Source organism: Cyprinodon tularosa, unplaced genomic scaffold (genome assembly GCF_016077235.1).
Source record: "Cyprinodon tularosa strain WSP-4 unplaced genomic scaffold, ASM1607723v1 ctg555, whole genome shotgun sequence".
NCBI lineage: Eukaryota > Metazoa > Chordata > Actinopteri > Cyprinodontiformes > Cyprinodontidae > Cyprinodon > Cyprinodon tularosa.
This window is the reverse complement of record NW_024039291.1, coordinates 595,700-613,435: the sequence shown is the minus strand read 5'-3', so window position 1 is coordinate 613,435 and position 17,736 is coordinate 595,700. Positions and strand designations below refer to the sequence as shown.

At 48.1% G+C, this 17,736-nt stretch overlaps 1 protein-coding gene across 3 annotated transcripts; it reads right to left on the bottom strand.

Annotated features, from left to right (window-relative positions):
- Positions 1 to 2,631: 2,631 nt before the first annotated feature.
- hdx (highly divergent homeobox) lies at positions 2,632 to 17,730 on the bottom strand. 3 transcript variants are annotated; one of them, XM_038305314.1, is made up of 12 exons: positions 17,525 to 17,730; positions 16,734 to 16,862; positions 10,359 to 10,505; positions 9,055 to 10,218; positions 8,959 to 9,018; positions 8,833 to 8,889; positions 6,989 to 7,135; positions 6,053 to 6,251; positions 5,897 to 5,976; positions 3,311 to 3,406; positions 3,080 to 3,202; positions 2,632 to 3,008 (listed from the first exon to the last, which is right to left on the bottom strand). In XM_038305314.1, exons 2-12 carry the CDS (start codon positions 16,797 to 16,799, stop codon positions 2,784 to 2,786), a joined length of 2,364 nt encoding a protein of 787 aa, XP_038161242.1. In that variant the 5' UTR covers positions 16,800 to 16,862; positions 17,525 to 17,730; the 3' UTR covers positions 2,632 to 2,783. The 3 variants fall into 3 exon arrangements, with proteins under 3 accessions (XP_038161242.1, XP_038161243.1, XP_038161244.1); XM_038305315.1 differs by having other exon boundaries at positions 9,073 to 10,218; XM_038305316.1 differs by having other exon boundaries at positions 8,959 to 9,048; positions 9,103 to 10,218.
- Positions 17,731 to 17,736: the final 6 nt, after the last annotated feature.

Here is a 17,736-nt window from a genome sequence, read left to right as displayed (position 1 = left end):
TCCAGACTGCATGGAGGGGGGGTGGTCACAGGCTGTGAATGACGACACATCCGGTGGATGAACGACATTGGAAGAAGTTGACTGATTCCTGACGTAATGATGACACCAGCTCCAAAGCTGCTGCAACATTAACTCAGCATCCAGAGTCCCAGCGGGAAGATTTCTCTTCTGCTCCTCCACCCACAGGCAGACTGGTCACCAGAGGCAGACTGGTGAGACTGGTCTCCCACAGGCAGACTGGGGAGACTGGGATGGAGCTAGATGGGGGGCCAGGGGTGGCCATGGCAACAGCCAATTACTCACTGGATCACTTAGAATCAGAATCTGAAACAGGTTTATTGCCAAGTAGGTTTGCACTTACATGAATTTGACTTGGTGTTGTTGGTGCAGAAAAAAACAAAATAAGATAGAATATATATATATAGACACCGTAGACTGTGCGTTAATGTAACACAGAAATCCTGAATGGGGGAAAGAAACATTGTCCAGTGTCACGGGCGGCTCTTGGCCTTGTTGATAAGGCCGGTAGCAGATGGGAAAAAACAGTTTTTGTGATGGGAGGTTCTGGTGCTGATGGGCCGCAGCCTCCTGCCAGAGGGAAGTGACTGAAATAATCTGTGACTGGGGTGCGATGGATCAGCCACAATTTTTCCCTGCACGCCTCAGAGTCCTGGAGGCGTGCAGCTCCTGGAGAGATTGCAGCCAATCACCTTCTGTGCAGACCGGATGACGCGCTGCAGTCTGCTCTTGTCCTTAGCGGTTGCTCCAGCAAACCAGATGGTGATGGAGGAAGTGAGGATGGACTCAGTGATGGAGGAGTAGAACTGCACCATCGTTGTCCAGGCAGGTTGAATTTCTTCAGCTGCCGCAGGAAGTTCATCCTCTGCTGGGCTTTTTTGGACTAACTTATATTTAAAAGTATTTATTTATGTGCATGTGATAATATTTTTATCAGGTTTATTCTTCCTTTGCATTTTTTTTACCCTATTTATTTCTGCCTGTCGTTTTTTTTTTTCATTATTGCCTCAATATGCAAATGAGGAGGGGGCGTGTCTTAGAGAATCACCTTCTGCCCATTGGTTGGTTAACGTTTTACTGCATCGGTGAATCTACAGGAGGAGAGGAGAGTCTGAAGTCAGCGGCCATTTCTCAATTCATAAGAATGCGAGTACAGACCCCGCCCACTTTGCATCCAGACATTCAAAACAAATCTCTGCGCTCTGATTGGCCCGCCAGGCAGAAATAAATAGGGTAAAAAAAACACAAAGGAAGAATAAAACAGATGAAAATATTATATCAGATTTTGTGTTTTATGGGGTAAAGAGAAAAAAGGCATCTGTGAAATCATAGATAAATAAACTACTTAATTAAACTTATTAAATCATTTATGTGGACATTATTATTTGTAAATATCCATTTTATGCAGAATTATTATTGATAAAAGTAGGAAAGTAATGAAAATGGAAAAGATGTTAGCCTCAGAACTCAATAGCTGAACCAATCAGCTTTTATCCAGAAAGCATGGATGTTTAAATATATGCATCTATTTTTCAGCAAAGGCTGTAGGAAAGTATAGTTAGTCTTTATTTAGAAAATATCATTAATCGTCCTGTTAGATCAGAGTAGATTGACCCTGAGGTTCTGCCTCCTTCCCACTGTGGGCCTCAGTGTTCACTGGCTATTTCCTGGTCAGCCTTATATACATTTTCTGACTACAGCTCTGTGGTGACACAACAAGCAGGTCTACATCGACTGTCACCTACCCATTAATCACCTAGAGTTATTCCCCCCCTCCCCTTGTTCAGATCAGAAATAAATGTCTTAAAACAAAGTCTTTAATTCCAGTCACATAATCTGACACTGATATTGAAGAAGAATTCACCGTTAATTTGCATCCATGGAGTTGAATCGACTCGGCCAATCTTCAAAATAGAAAATAGAGAACTTCCAGTAAGGCAGGAAATGTCGAACATCCAAACCAGAACTTGTCTCTTTGGGCTCATATTAGTAGCCGGAGCAGAAGGTAAAAAGCTCCACACATCTAAAACCGTCACAAACAAGATGTGAGAAGAAGCAGAGCTCCTCCTCCATGAGGCACTGGATGCTGGAGGAGGGAATATTATAGGGAATAATATATAGAGTTGATCAGCCGCACTTTTCAGTTCAGCAGGATCAGAGGATGTTTGGTCTTTATAGTGACCCCCTGTGGAAGCAGACTGCTAATGGATGAAGATGAGGGAAACCTGCTCATAGTATGGTAATGAGTAGTAGTGCTGTGGGCCTCTTTCAGAATCTAACAAAGATCAAGTTAAATTAGCTGGAAGCTAAGAAGAGGCTACTGTTCACTACTGTTCACTACTGATCACATGACCTCAGCAACATGTTTCACCACCTCTAGGAACCAATGAACATCCAGGTCTGTATTTCAGCGCATAGTTAGGCTCCACTGTAGAGCTAGAATCACAGTTCAGACTTTGAACTGAAAGGCAAAATCTATTATCATCTCTCTATAAACAGGGAAATCTAATCTTTAGTTAGCTTTACTGAACCAGTTATCTGGAAAAATATAGATTTTTCTACAAAAGCGTTAAACCACTGGTGGGAGTGTCTGCATAAGAAAAGGAGACAGAGTTAAGTTAGAGGTCATTTATTGTTCTCTCTGGACTCGACCAGAGCAAGAAGGCGAATGATATGCAGTAAAAAAAAGGCCTCGATCAGCCCAACAGTCCACAGGCACGGCGTCTGCTGCGGTAGACTATACCTCCCTCCCTGGAGCCTCACAGTCAGTCCTGCTCGGTCCCAGCTTCCCTCAGCTGCTCCTCTGATGCAGAGGGCTCAGCCACTTCGCTCGCTGCGTCGCCTTCGTTTACGTCGACCAGCAGGAATCCTTTATCATCCTGAGCCGAGCCGTCCGTCTGCGTTTGGTGGTTGGAGGTGGGATGCGCTCTTTTCTCCACAGTCGTGTCCCAGTCCTGGTCTGAAGGCTGAGGTAGACTGGCCAAAAGTTCCTAAACAGTCGACACATTCAGGTCAGAAAGAATCAATCAGTCTTCCTGCACCATGAGAACTTTAAACGCACCTTCTGCCTGGCCAGGTCATTGTCCCTCACGGCGCTGAGCAGGCTGTTTGTGAAGTTTGCAAGCTCCTGATATTTGACTTTTTGGTTCTCTAGCTCGTTTTCTAAGAACTGCACCTCCTCGTGCTGAAACAGAAGCGTTCAATGAGGCAAACGTTAATGCTGCTCTCACACTGCTTTACTTTCACATTTCCACACAAACACCTCCTTGATTTATTCTCAACGTGTTTCCACCTTGAATTCCAGCAGGTTCTGCATTTGCTCCAGGTCTGAAGCCATCAAGTCGCCGTCTTCATCCGCTTCTTCATCCTCATCGATCACTTCAACCTTCTGTCAAAAGACACAGATCACAACGATCGCTGAGGAAAGGTCCGCCATGCTGCCCCGCAGCGCAGCACGGCTTTACATCAACATTTCCAGGTTTTATGTTCCAGACTAAAACACCACTTCCCAGAGAGATAATGTAACAGACCTTAAAATAAGAAGGGCTGTTTGTGTTCAGTCTTCTTTTATAATCTAAGGCTGCGCTCAGACTGCAGAGATCCATTCATTTCCAAATATATGCGACGTATATGAGGGGAGTGGCGGCCTAGTGGCAGGCTGTGGGAAGCCCACTCCCACAGCCTGCCACTCTGGGCTCCTGAGTGACTGTCATGAAAAGATCAGATCCAGGTCACGTATGAGTAAAGACTTCAGGCGGCTGAGGGAACGCAGCGTAACGCTTTCAGGAGACATTAATCTCTGAAATAAAGAGCAGCTCACAAGAGGCAGCCTGGAGGCCCAGGGTGTCTCTGGAGGATCTGGAAAGACTCACAGCTCAGGTGGAAGGATCTGTCAACACCTTCGCTTTTAGTCATGAAAAAAAGAGAAAAACTTTGGCCGTATTTAATAATTATAACTTTAAAAAAATATTTCAAAAATAAAAATGAAATAGAAATTCTGAAATGGTGAAGTTTTTCCAGATCAGGGCAAAACAAAAAAGCCTAAATTGGCCTAAAACCAAACAAAGAGCCAGAGGTGAGGTGATGACTTGGTCAATTATAGACCTATATCCAATCTTCCTTTCTGATCTAAAATTCTTGAGAAAGTAATTGCCAAACAAGTGTGCGATCACTTCCACCATAATGAACTTTTTGAAGAGTTTCAGTCTGGCTTTAGAGCTCATCATAGCACTGAAACAGCTCTGGTGAAAGTCACCAATGATATTCTCATGGCCTCAGATAATGGACTTGTATCTGTGCTCGTCCTGTTGGATCTCAGTGCTGCATTTGATCCAGTTGATCAGAATATTCTTTTAGAAAGACTTGAATATTTTGTTGGAATTAAAGGAACAGCACTAGACTGGTTTAAATCTGATCAATCTGATCGAATTCAGTTTGTTCATGTTAATGATAGATCTTCAACACGCTCAAAGGTTACCTGTGGAGTACCACAGGGATCAGTGCTAGGACCAATTCTCTTTACTTTATACATGCTCCCAATCGGTAGAGTTATTAGACAGCATGGGATTAATTTCCACTGTTATGCTGATGATACCCAGCTATATCTGTCTATAAATCCAGATGAAGCTAACCCATTACATAGATTACAGGCATGTCTGAAGACATAAAAACCTGGATGACTCTTAACTTTCTGCTTCTGAATGCAGACAAAACAGAAGTTATAGTCTTTGGACCAGAGTCTCTGAAAAAGAAGCTGATTAGTCAGTCACTTCATTTGGATGGGATTAAACTGATTTCAGATAATAAAGTAAAAAATCTTGGTGTTGTTTTTGATCAGGACCTGTCATTTAAATCCCAGATGAAGAAGAGGTTTAAAACTTGGCTTAAAACTTTCCTTTTTGATAAAGCTTCTAGTTAGAGTGGCTCAGGTTATCCTGATCTATCTCTATAGTTCTGCTGCTATAGGCTTAGACTGCTGGAGGACATAGGGACCCCTTTTTCATCATTCTGCTTCATTCTATCTCTATTCTCCCACTCTGCAGAATCTGTTAGTTCAATCTCTAACGTTCTGCTCTCTCTGCTTTTTCTCATAGTAGCTTCATCTGGTCTGTTCCTGTTTGGCTGTGACTCCATCCTGGAGAGAAATATCAGCTGTGCTGCTGCCATCAACACCTTTGTTTCTAGATGTTGGAGCTTGGCCTGTTTTCCAGTGTAGTCCTGTTTCTCTGACTGTGACTAACTGGATGTGCTCTCTTCATCCTCTGACATGGGAGCTGGCTCGGAGCTCGTCTGCCTGGCTGTGTGTTTCCTGGACGGGGGCCGCCTGTGGAGCTGGTTGACAGTTGCCTTTTGTATCTATGCTTCTTTTTCTATGTCTGCTTCTGTCTCCTTGAACCCCAGTGGGCCTCAGCAGATGGCCGCTCACACTGAGCCTGGTTCTGCTGGAGGTTTCTTCCTGTTCAAAGGGAGGTTTTCCTCTCCACTGTCGCTACAAGCATGCTTAGTGTGAGGGATTGCTGAAGAGTCAATGAGTCGATGCAATCAGCTGGTTTTCCTTAGATAGAAAACTTTGAATCAATCTGACTGGATGATCTGGGGAACTGGAAAGTGACCTGAGATTAAATGATGTGAATTGGAGCTATAGAAATAAACTGAATAGAATTGGATCAAAGCATAGTTGTGTTTTAGAGCATAGATATAAAACATCTAGATCTGGAAGACCTGATGCTAACACGTGCTGTCTGTTCAATCTGAGCTTCAGCCAGTCATGTAGTTTCTAGTTCTGCCCCGAGGACCGGCAACCTTCAATTCAATGAAATCCCTCCTGAGGTTCAAACTCTGAGACGTTCCCCTGTAATATCAAAGATTGTTGAAGTACCACATTATTGGCCAGCGGAGCAGCAGCGGACATCTCCGTTTCATCATCTCCGTCTCTGTGATGCGAGTCAACAGTCCCGTCTGCATCAGAGAAGAAAGGGTGAGTCCAGAGGAATTGATGACGTGTTCCAGGTGTGCAAAGCAGCATCCGGCTCACCTTCAGACATGCAGGCAGAGCTGCAATCATTCAGCTCGTCCGCCAGGTCGGGTGTTCTGTGCGGTTCTCCGTCCGGGCTAAGGGCGGAAGGAGACTGACTTTCTGGAGATGAGCTGGTGAATACAGCCGGCCCGCCTTTAGGAGGAGGGATTTCAATACCCATCAGACGGTACTTCCTCCGTCTGTTACTGATCCATGTCTGAAGAGTGAGAAAACAGCAGAGGACAGAAAGGAATCAGATTCCCAAAGAAAGATGCAGAAGAGAAACAACTGAAAGTCTCATTTCTTTATAAACACAATCATGCATGTTGAACTTAAAGCTCCGGAACACGTTTACATCAAAGCTCAAATAGATAAAGAACTCGAAAGAATGAAGTGAGAAAGACAACAGAACAGGAAGGTTCGTTTGTTTCTAACCTATTCAGACCTGAACCTTCCTGGATGAAAGGCTGTCAGGCTTCACTAACCTTTGCTGGTTTTATACCAGCAGATGCTTAGATGCCTCCATCTTTGGGAGTGGGAATGTAATGGGGGGTGAGAGAAGCACAGGCCGCCTATATTTAGCCTTTCCTACGGTGGCACTGATGTATTACTGCATGCTTTTTAAAATACTTCATGTAAACAAGTAAGAAAACATCTGTAAACCCAGAAAAGCTTCTGGTCCCTCAGGTCCTCTGGTTCTGTCTATTCAGACTCATTAGACCAAAGCTAAATAAAAACAAGACAAACCAACCAAATGAAATCCATTCCTACTGAACCAAATGGTTGATGACTGAAGGTTGTGTCCTCTGAGCAGACAAAGCTAGCAGGGAATCTACTAAAGGAGGAGAGACTGATCTGGAAGATCTACCCTCGCTCTACATTCTGTGTCACAGCGTGGGCCACCAGGATCCTGGTTTCCACCAATCTACGCCGTTAAAGTTTGTCCTCTGTTACCTTGACTATTTCAGTGTCTACACTGAGCTGGTTGGCAGCAGCGGCGATCTTCTCTCTGCACACCGAGCCCAGACTGGTCATGCCTCGGTCCCAGTAGCGCTTCAGCTGGATGAGGTCGGCGTCGCTGAACTGAGTCCGATCCTGCAGCTAAGAGCAGGAAGGTTATTTACCATCAATTTAATAAAAAGAATGAGACAAACGCTCTGCAATAATTGACTTCCAGTAAATGATTGAACTTCTTAAAAAATATGAAAGTTTGAAACATCACAAGAGGTCCGGTGCCAAAGGAAAGGTTTAAAGGCGTTTCTAAGCAACCCTGAGATCTATGATGAAGAGGAAAACTGATCAGAGGTCAGACTGATGGAGGATCAGAGAAACCAGCAGCTTCTATGCAGACGCCGCGGCCCTCGGTCCGCATGTTCAACGGCTTCGGTTTGTTTGGAGATGTTTGCAAAGGAAAGACTCCTCCCTCTAAAAGGAACCAGCTAGCTCAGGCTAGCTCGGGTTAGCTCAGGCTAGCTCAGGCTAGCTCGGGCTAGCTCAGGCTAGTTAGCTCGTATCTAAGCAGGAAGGACAAGACTGACGTTGAGACATAAGCAGTAACCTGCAGCTTCTGCTGCTGTTCATCACAGCAGTTCTATGATTCAGATGATTTTAAATTAGTTGCTTCTTCAGTTTAGTGAAGAAATAAAGTTTTCAAATATTTTAGCAACGCTGATAACATTAACGAGTCAGACTCGTTTATACTCGTCAGCCAGTCGCAGATAGATGGATGATGACAGGAGGAGGAAGACAGTCTGTCAGAGGCGGCGCTGTTAGACGATGTCATCCAGTCTGTCTGGACTAGGGGTGGAACGATTCACAAAATCCACGGTTCGATTCGATTCACGGTTTCTGGTCACGGTTTTCGGTTCGATTCGATACATGTTGATTGTTACACCGAAATTCCATAAAAAATTATGAAATTAATGAAAAAATCCCCCCAAAAATAATGGATTGTAATTATTTTAAATGATCCGCGGAAACCCTGGATCATTTCCGTATGTTTTGCTGCTTTGAATTTAATCATCTGGCGCATGCTCTCTAACCTGACAACAGCCAGATGCATGTCTCGCTCATGCCTCGCTCCGCCACATGCATCTGGCTGTTGTCAGGTTACATGCTCTCTACCATCTCCAAGGAACTCAGAGGGGAGCAGACGAAGCCACAGTGGGTGATGTAGGCTTTGCTTTGAGCAGCCGGTCTGGAGCGCAGCGGGGGTTGCTGACGGAGTATGTGGGATTTCGGGGTTAGCATGACATGTTGGTCGTGTTGCTGTGAGCATAAACAAAACGTGTTGCACAATGCTTGCACACTGTTGCACTTTTATCCACAGCTTTCTTTCCGCCGTCATCGTAGGTCACTCTAAATGCAAAGTGGTCCCATACAGCAGACCTATAAAGTGCTGCTGGCGCGTCTTCCAACTCCTGTTCTTTCCCACTCGCCATACCCACACAATTCTCCACAACAACTGATTTTTTTCTGCTACACCCGGCTACGCTGCTTCGCTTCTTCTTCTTCTTGTTTACTACTGGTGGTTGGCTTTGGCCGCAGTACCGCCACCTTCTGCTCTGGAGTGTAAACGCTTCGCCTATGAGAAAAAGGAGCAGCGCATGAACCGAACGAAACACACGCGAACCGATCCGAGACAGTCGAACCGAACGATTCTGACGGTTTTCATAAATCGTTCCATCCCTAGTCTGGACTCGCTCCTCATGCATCTCAAACCAGATTTAGGACTCAGATGTTTTTTTTGGAATGTCCCAGACCATAAACCAGGTTAGAAAAGCTGCTCCAATACTTACTGTTCTCTTCCTGGAGCTGTTGATCACCCACGGAGCAGCAGACACGGCGGGCGAAGCCTGTTTAAAGACACGCACCTTAAAATACTCTTCAGCTTTTAAAGACCGTGAAACCAGAAGGTGTCCTACCTGTGAGCTGGGCTCCCCTGTGATGGAGGTCTGTACTGTGAGGGAATAGCTGCCCTGGAGAGCCGCGCTGCTGGGATGCGCCGCGCTGCTCTGGAGCGCCGCGCTGCTCTGGAGCGCCGCGCTGCCCTGGAGCGCCGCGCTGCTGGGATGCGCTGCTGATCTGGAGCCAGCCGCAGCAGGAGTGTGGTTTCCTTTGACCATGGAGCCCTCAGCCCCCACCGGGCTGCTCAGCGCCTGCTCCCTGTAGATGTGTGTCTGGGCGGCCATGTTGGCCAGCTCCTCCTCCCTCAGCCATTCGTCCTCTTCGTTTCCTGTTTCCATGGCAATGGAGAAGTTATGACCTGCGTCCAGAGGGAGAGGAGTGGGTCTGAAGGATTCCTGGCTTCTCAGAGCAGATGCCTGCCCGGATCTTGGCCGCTCTGAGTCAGACTTTCCTGACAGGGTGAAGACTTGATGAATCCGAGGGGCCATCTCAGAAGAGGGGCTGGCGTTCTGGGCTGGGAGGGGGGCCCGAGGCTTTTGCGGTGCAGGAGGCTGAGGTTGTGGGTTGGAGTGAGGTCTGGGCTGAAGCTGAGCTCCAGTCTGTGAAGAAGAGGACGGCCAAGGCCGAGCTTGTACTGTACCGTATTGTCTAGTCCAGCTGTGGGGTACTGGTCCTGTCCCAGCACTTACCCCCCCTTCCCCACTGGATAAAGTGCCCTTTCTGACTGCAGTGTAGACTAAGGGTCCTGAGGCAGACGTGAGTGACGGGAGAGTCTGAGAGGGCGGGGTCATTATTTTGGGGTGGATGGGTGAGGATGTGGAAGTGCTTCTGCTCTGCAGAGCCTGGGTGATCAGAGAGGAAGAGGAGCGGATGGAAAGCTCCGAGTCTGACTGAGATGGGGCGGCTGAGGGTCTCGGTCGGGAGCGAGGGGCAGAGTTTAGAGAGTAAATCCCAGTCAGTATCACATCATTATTACTTTTGTTGTTTCCGCTGCTGAGAGGTGAGGATGATGAGGGGGAGGAAGACGCTGAGGAGAGAGCGGGAAAAGACGAGGATGGGGGGAGGAGGTGCAGGCGGTTCTGGATGTTCCGGGCGGCGGCTAGATCAGCAGGAAGCAGCGCCCCCGTCCCAAGGCTGTGATTGGACAGCACCCCTCCAGCCAGCGTGGGACTGGACAGTAACCCTCCCACTAATCCGTGACTGGACAAGGAATGAGACGCGCTTCCATTCTGCTCAACCTTGGAGGCCAGCTTTCTTCTCTTGTTGCCGACCCATGTCTGCGGGAAACAGAGACCGCCGTTCAGGAAGCATCATCCAAACACGGTCATCATGAAACAAACAACTCAACACAATAGGGGGATAGTAAAATAATAATAAAAATATTAAAAAGATGTTGAAACAAAGCATTAAAAAATACCCGAACGACGCTGAAGTCCAACTTGGCCTCTTGAGCGCACTGCAGGATGAGCTGGAAGCAGGCCTTGCTCTGATTGGTCATCCCGTTGTCATAGTAGCGTTCCAGGATCCTCTGCTGTTCGGCCGTGAACACTGAGCGAAGGTTCATCTGAGAGCCAGGCAGAGGGAGGCTTTTTAAACTGTGACACCACTGCAGCGCGTCATTAGGAAGGAATGCCAAAGCTAGAATAATGCTAAGATCTGTGATGAGAAAACTGATTTTACCCACAACCTCCTCACTCTTCTGTTTCCCATGATGGCCATAACCCAGCCCCTGAAGCATTAGCTTCCAGGTCGCTACCGTCCACAGAAGGTGAAGACATCATGGTAGCAGCCGGCCGTTTTTAAACCCAAACACTGATCACTAAATCCACATCAAGCTGAACACCACATCGTCATGAGCACCACATCGTCCTGAACACCACATCCACCTGAGCACCACATCATCCTGAAAACCACATCATCCTGAACAACACATCATCCTGAACAGCACATCATCCTGAACAGCACATCATCCTGAACACCACATCCACCTGAACACCACATCATCCTGAACACCACATCACCTTGAATACCACATAACCCTGAACACCACAACATCCCGAACACCACATCGTCCCGAACACCACATCCACCTGAGCACCACATCCACCTGAACACCACATCATCCTGAAAACCACATCATCCTGAACAACACATCATCCTGAACAGCACATCATCCTGAACAACACATCATCCTGAACAGCACATCATCCTGAGCACCACATCATCCTGAAAACCACATCATCCTGAACAACACATCATCCTGAACAGCACATCATCCTGAGCACCACATCGTCCTGAACACCACATCCACCTGAGCACCACATCATCCTGAAAACCACATCATCCTGAACAACACATCATCCTGAACAGCACATCATCCTGAACAGCACATCATCCTGAACACCACATCCACCTGAACACCACATCATCCTGAACACCACATCACCTTGAATACCACATCATCCTGAACAACACATCATCCTGAACAGCACATCATCCTGAACAGCACATCATCCTGAACACCACATCCACCTGAACACCACATCATCCTGAAAACCACATCATCCTGAACAACACATCATCCTGAACAACACATCATCCTGAACAGCACATCATCCTGAACAGCACATCATCCTGAACACCACATCCACCTGAACACCACATCATCCTGAACACCACATCACCTTGAATACCACATAACCCTGAACACCACAACATCCCGAACACCACATCGTCCCGAACACCACATCCACCTGAGCACCACATCCACCTGAGCACCACATCCACCTGAACACCACATCATCCTGAACAGCACATCATCCTGAACAACACATCATCCTGAACAGCACATCATCCTGAACACCACATCCACCTGAACACCACATCATCCTGAACACCACTTCAACCTGAACAGCACATCATCCTGAACACCACATCACCCTGAACACCACATCGACCTGAACTCCACATCACCCTGAACACCACATTGTCCTGAACACCACATCCAACTGAGCACCACATCCACCTGAACACCACATCGTTCTGAACACCACATCCACCTGAGCACCACATCCACCTGAACACCACATCATCCTGAAAACCACATCATCCTGAACAGCACATCATCCTGAACACCACATCCACCTGAACACCACATCATCCTGAACACCACTTCAACCTGAACAGCACATCATCCTGAACACCACATCACCCTGAACACCACATCGACCTGAACTCCACATCACCCTGAACACCACATTGTCCTGAACACCACATCCAACTGAGCACCACATCCACCTGAACACCACATCGTTCTGAACACCACATCCACCCGAGCACCACATCGTCATGAGCACCACATCGTCCTGAACACCACATCCACCTGAGCACCACATCATCCTGAACACCACATCATCCTGAACACCACATAGACCTGAACACCACATCCACCTGAACAGCACATCGTTCTGAACACCACATCAACATGAACACCACATCATCCTGAACAGCACATCATCCTGAACAGCACATCATCCTGAACGCCACATCAACATGAACACCACATCATCCTGAACACCACATCAACATGAACACCACATCATCCTGAACAGCACATCATCCTGAACGCCACATCAACCTGAACGCCACATCAACCTGAACACCACATCATCCTGAACACCACATCATCCTGAACGCCACATCATCCTGAACGCCACATCATCCTGAACACCACATCATCCTGAACACCACATCCACCTGAGCACCACATCATCCTGAACACCACATCATCCTGAACACCACATCATCCTGAAAACCACATCATCCTGAACACCACATCACCCTGAACACCACATCCACCTGAGCACCACATCGCCCTGAACACCACATCCACCTGAGCACCACATCATCCTGAACACCACATCCACCTGAACACCACATCCACCTGAGCACCACATCCACCTGAACACCACATCCACCTGAACACCACATCCACCTGAGCACCACATCATCCTGAACACCACATCCACCTGAGCACCACATCGTCCTGAACACCACATCCACCTGAATACCACATCCACCTGAACACCACATCCACCTGAGCACCACATCGTCCTGAACACCACATCCACCTGAACACCACATCCACCTGAGCACCACATCGTCCTGAACACCACATCGACCTGAATACCACATCCACCTGAGCACCACATCGTCCTGAACACCACATCGACCTGAACACCACATCCACCTAAACAGCACATCGTCCTGAAAACCACATCCACCTGAGCACCACATCGTCCTGAACACCACATCCACCTGAGCACCACATCCACCTGAACACCACATCCACCTGAGCACCACATCGTCCTGAATACCACATCCACCTGAGCACCACATCGTCCTGAACACCACATCCACCTGAACACCACATCCACCTGAACACCACATCCACCTGAACACCACATCCACCTGAACACCACATCCACCTGAACACCACATCCACCTGAGCACCACATCCACCTGAACACCACATCCACCTGAGCACCACATCGTTCTGAATACCACATCCACCTGAGCACCACATCGTCCTGAACACCACATCCACCTGAACACCACATCCACCTGAACACCACATCCACCTGAGCACCACATCGTCCTGAATACCACATCCACCTGAGCACCACATCGTCCTGAACACCACATCCACCTGAACACCACATCCACCTGAGCACCACATCGTCCTGAACACCACATCGACCTGAATACCACATCCACCTGAGCACCACATCGTCCTGAACACCACATCGACCTGAATACCACATCCACCTGAGCACCACATCGTCCTGAACACCACATCGACCTGAACACCACATCCACCTAAACAGCACATCGTCCTGAAAACCACATCATCCTGAACACCACATCCACCTGAGCACCACATCGTCCTGAAAACCACATCATCCTGAACACCACATCAACCTGAACAGCACATCATCCTGAACACCACATCCACCTGAACACCACATCATCCTGAACACCACATCCACCTGAGCACCACATCATCCTGAACACCACATCCACCTGAGCACCACATCATCCTGAACACCACATCATCCTGAAAACCACATCATCCTGAACACCACATCACCCTGAACACCACATCCACCTGAGCACCACATCGCCCTGAACACCACATCCACCTGAGCACCACATCATCGTGAACACCACATCCAACTGAACACCACATCCACCTGAGCACCACATCCACCTGAACACCACATCCACCTGAACACCACATCCACCTGAACACCACATCCACCTGAACACCACATCCACGTGAGCACCACATCGTCCTGAATACCACATCCACCTGAGCACCACATCGTCCTGAACACCACATCCACCTGAGCACCACATCCACGTGAGCACCACATCGTCCTGAATACCACATCCACCTGAGCACCACATCGTCCTGAACACCACATCCACCTGAACACCACATCCACGTGAGCACCACATCGTCCTGAATACCACATCCACCTGAGCACCACATCGTCCTGAATACCACATCCACCTGAGCACCACATCGTCCTGAACACCACATCCACCTGAGCACCACATCCACCTGAACACCACATCCACCTGAACACCACATCCACGTGAGCACCACATCGTCCTGAATACCACATCCACCTGAACACCACATCCACCTGAGCACCACATCGTCCTGAACACCACATCGACCTGAATACCACATCCACCTGAGCACCACATCGTCCTGAACACCACATCGACCTGAACACCACATCCACCTAAACAGCACATCGTCCTGAAAACCACATCCACCTGAGCACCACATCGTCCTGAACACCACATCCACCTGAACACCACATCCACCTGAACACCACATCCACCTGAGCACCACATCCACCTGAACACCACATCCACCTGAGCACCACATCGTCCTGAATACCACATCCACCTGAGCACCACATCGTCCTGAACACCACATCCACCTGAACACCACATCCACCTGAACACCACATCCACCTGAGCACCACATCGTCCTGAATACCACATCCACCTGAGCACCACATCGTCCTGAACACCACATCCACCTGAACACCACATCCACCTGAGCACCACATCGTCCTGAACACCACATCGACCTGAATACCACATCCACCTGAGCACCACATCGTCCTGAACACCACATCGACCTGAACACCACATCCACCTAAACAGCACATCGTCCTGAAAACCACATCATCCTGAACACCACATCCACCTGAGCACCACATCGTCCTGAAAACCACATCATCCTGAACACCACATCAACCTGAACAGCACATCATCCTGAACACCACATCCACCTGAACACCACATCATCCTGAACACCACATCCACCTGAGCACCACATCATCCTGAACACCACATCATCCTGAACACCACATCATCCTGAAAACCACATCATCCTGAACACCACATCACCCTGAACACCACATCCACCTGAGCACCACATCGCCCTGAACACCACATCCACCTGAGCACCACATCATCGTGAACACCACATCCACCTGAGCACCACATCCACCTGAACACCACATCCACCTGAACACCACATCCACCTGAGCACCACATCATCCTGAACACCACATCCACCTGAGCACCACATCGTCCTGAACACCACATCCACCTGAATACCACATCCACGTGAGCACCACATCGTCCTGAATACCACATCCACCTGAGCACCACATCGTCCTGAACACCACATCCACCTGAGCACCACATCGTCCTGAACACCACATCCACCTGAACACCACATCCACCTGAACACCACATCCACCTGAGCACCACATCGTCCTGAATACCACATCCACCTGAGCACCACATCGTCCTGAACACCACATCAACCTGAACACCACATCCACCTGAACACCACATCCACCTAAACAGCACATCGTCCTGAAAACCACATCATCCTGAACACCACATCCACCTGAGCACCACATCGTCCTGAAAACCACATCATCCTGAACACCACATCCACCTGAACACCACATCCACCTGAACACCACATCCACCTGAGCACCACATCGTCCTGAATACCACATCCACCTGAGCACCACATCGTCCTGAACACCACATCCACCTGAACACCACATCCACCTGAACACCACATCCACCTGAGCACCACATCGTCCTGAACACCACAATCGACCTGAACACCACATCCACCTAAACAGCACATCGTCCTGAAAACCACATCATCCTGAACACCACATCCACCTGAACACCACATCATCCTGAACACCACTTCAACCTGAACACCACATCATCCTGAACACCACTTCAACCTGAACAGCACATCATCCTGAACACCACATCCACCTGAACACCACATCCACCTGAGCACCACATCGTCCTGAACACCACATCGTCCTGAACACCACATCGACCTGAACACCACATCCACCTGAACACCACATCATCCTGAACACCACTTCAACCTGAACAGCACATCCACCTGGACACCACATCCACCTGAGCACCACATCCACCTGAACACCACATCCACCTGAACACCACATCATCCTGAACACCACTTCAACCTGAACAGCACATCCACCTGAACACCACATCCACCTGAGCACCACATCCACCTGAACACCACATCCACCTGAACACCACATCACCCTGAACACCACATCCCTGCTGCTAATAGGACTGATGTCAGCATCAAACACATTCTAAGTAAACTAAATAATTTTTTTCCTGCCATACTCACAGTCTGCAGGCCTCGTCTCTGCGGCCACCCATCCATGTCGCTAGCAGAGGGGAAGGAGGCAGCCATGCAGCTCACAGACCTTCCTCCATCTCTCCTACATCCATGCTGCTGCCTCCAGACTCCTCGCCTCTGAGGAGAAAACAAAAGTTAAAGAGGATAGAAGAGTCATCTACTGGGTCACTTTTTATTTCCTGGATAGTATTTTATTATTCTATAAAAGCTTAATGAATTAAACTGTATTTATAAGGATTGGATAAATAATAAATCATTAATATCTGAGATCAGGATCCTTCATCTAAGCTTGAGTTGAAATGCTAACTGTGACCATATCTAGAATTTTACAAAACAAGCAACTAAAAGGTTTATTTTCATTTTAAAGTTTTAGGAAACTAATTAATCTTTATCTAAAGGAGTCAAAACTGGTTCCTCTGTTATAACCTATAAATGAGCTGATAATAAAGCAGAAATAAAGGAGAAGTGTTGAGCGACAGGTTGATGGACCAATCAGAAGCCAGCAGCGGGTTTATTTTGGCCAGCAGGGCGCGTGGCAGCAGCAGCTGTTAGCAAACAAAACAGTCAGAAATGTGCCTTTATCGCGACATGAACAAACAGCTGAAGTGAAGCAGAAGCTCCAGCTGAGCTCCAGCAGCAGCAGCGGGAGGAGGGGAGCCGCCCCGCCGCCGCGGCGGCCCGCAGGCCCACCGACAGCTACATGCTAGTTAGCATTAGCCTAGCTCCCCCGGTGGTTAGCCGCAGCTAAAGTTTTCCTTCAATTCTCTGATTTTTCCTACCCTGCCTCCGGACGGGAAGGAGCCGCTCTGAGGACAGCTTCCGATCCAAAGGGAACAAAAATCACTTCCTTTCCTCCATTTCTGAGGCTAAAATCAGGGAGACGCTCCAAATCAGCAGATTTCTTCCCCAGTTTTAGCCAGACAATTAAATCACAACGTCCGATCATCAATTCTATTCATGATTGTGACGTATGCGTAGACAGGAGCCAATC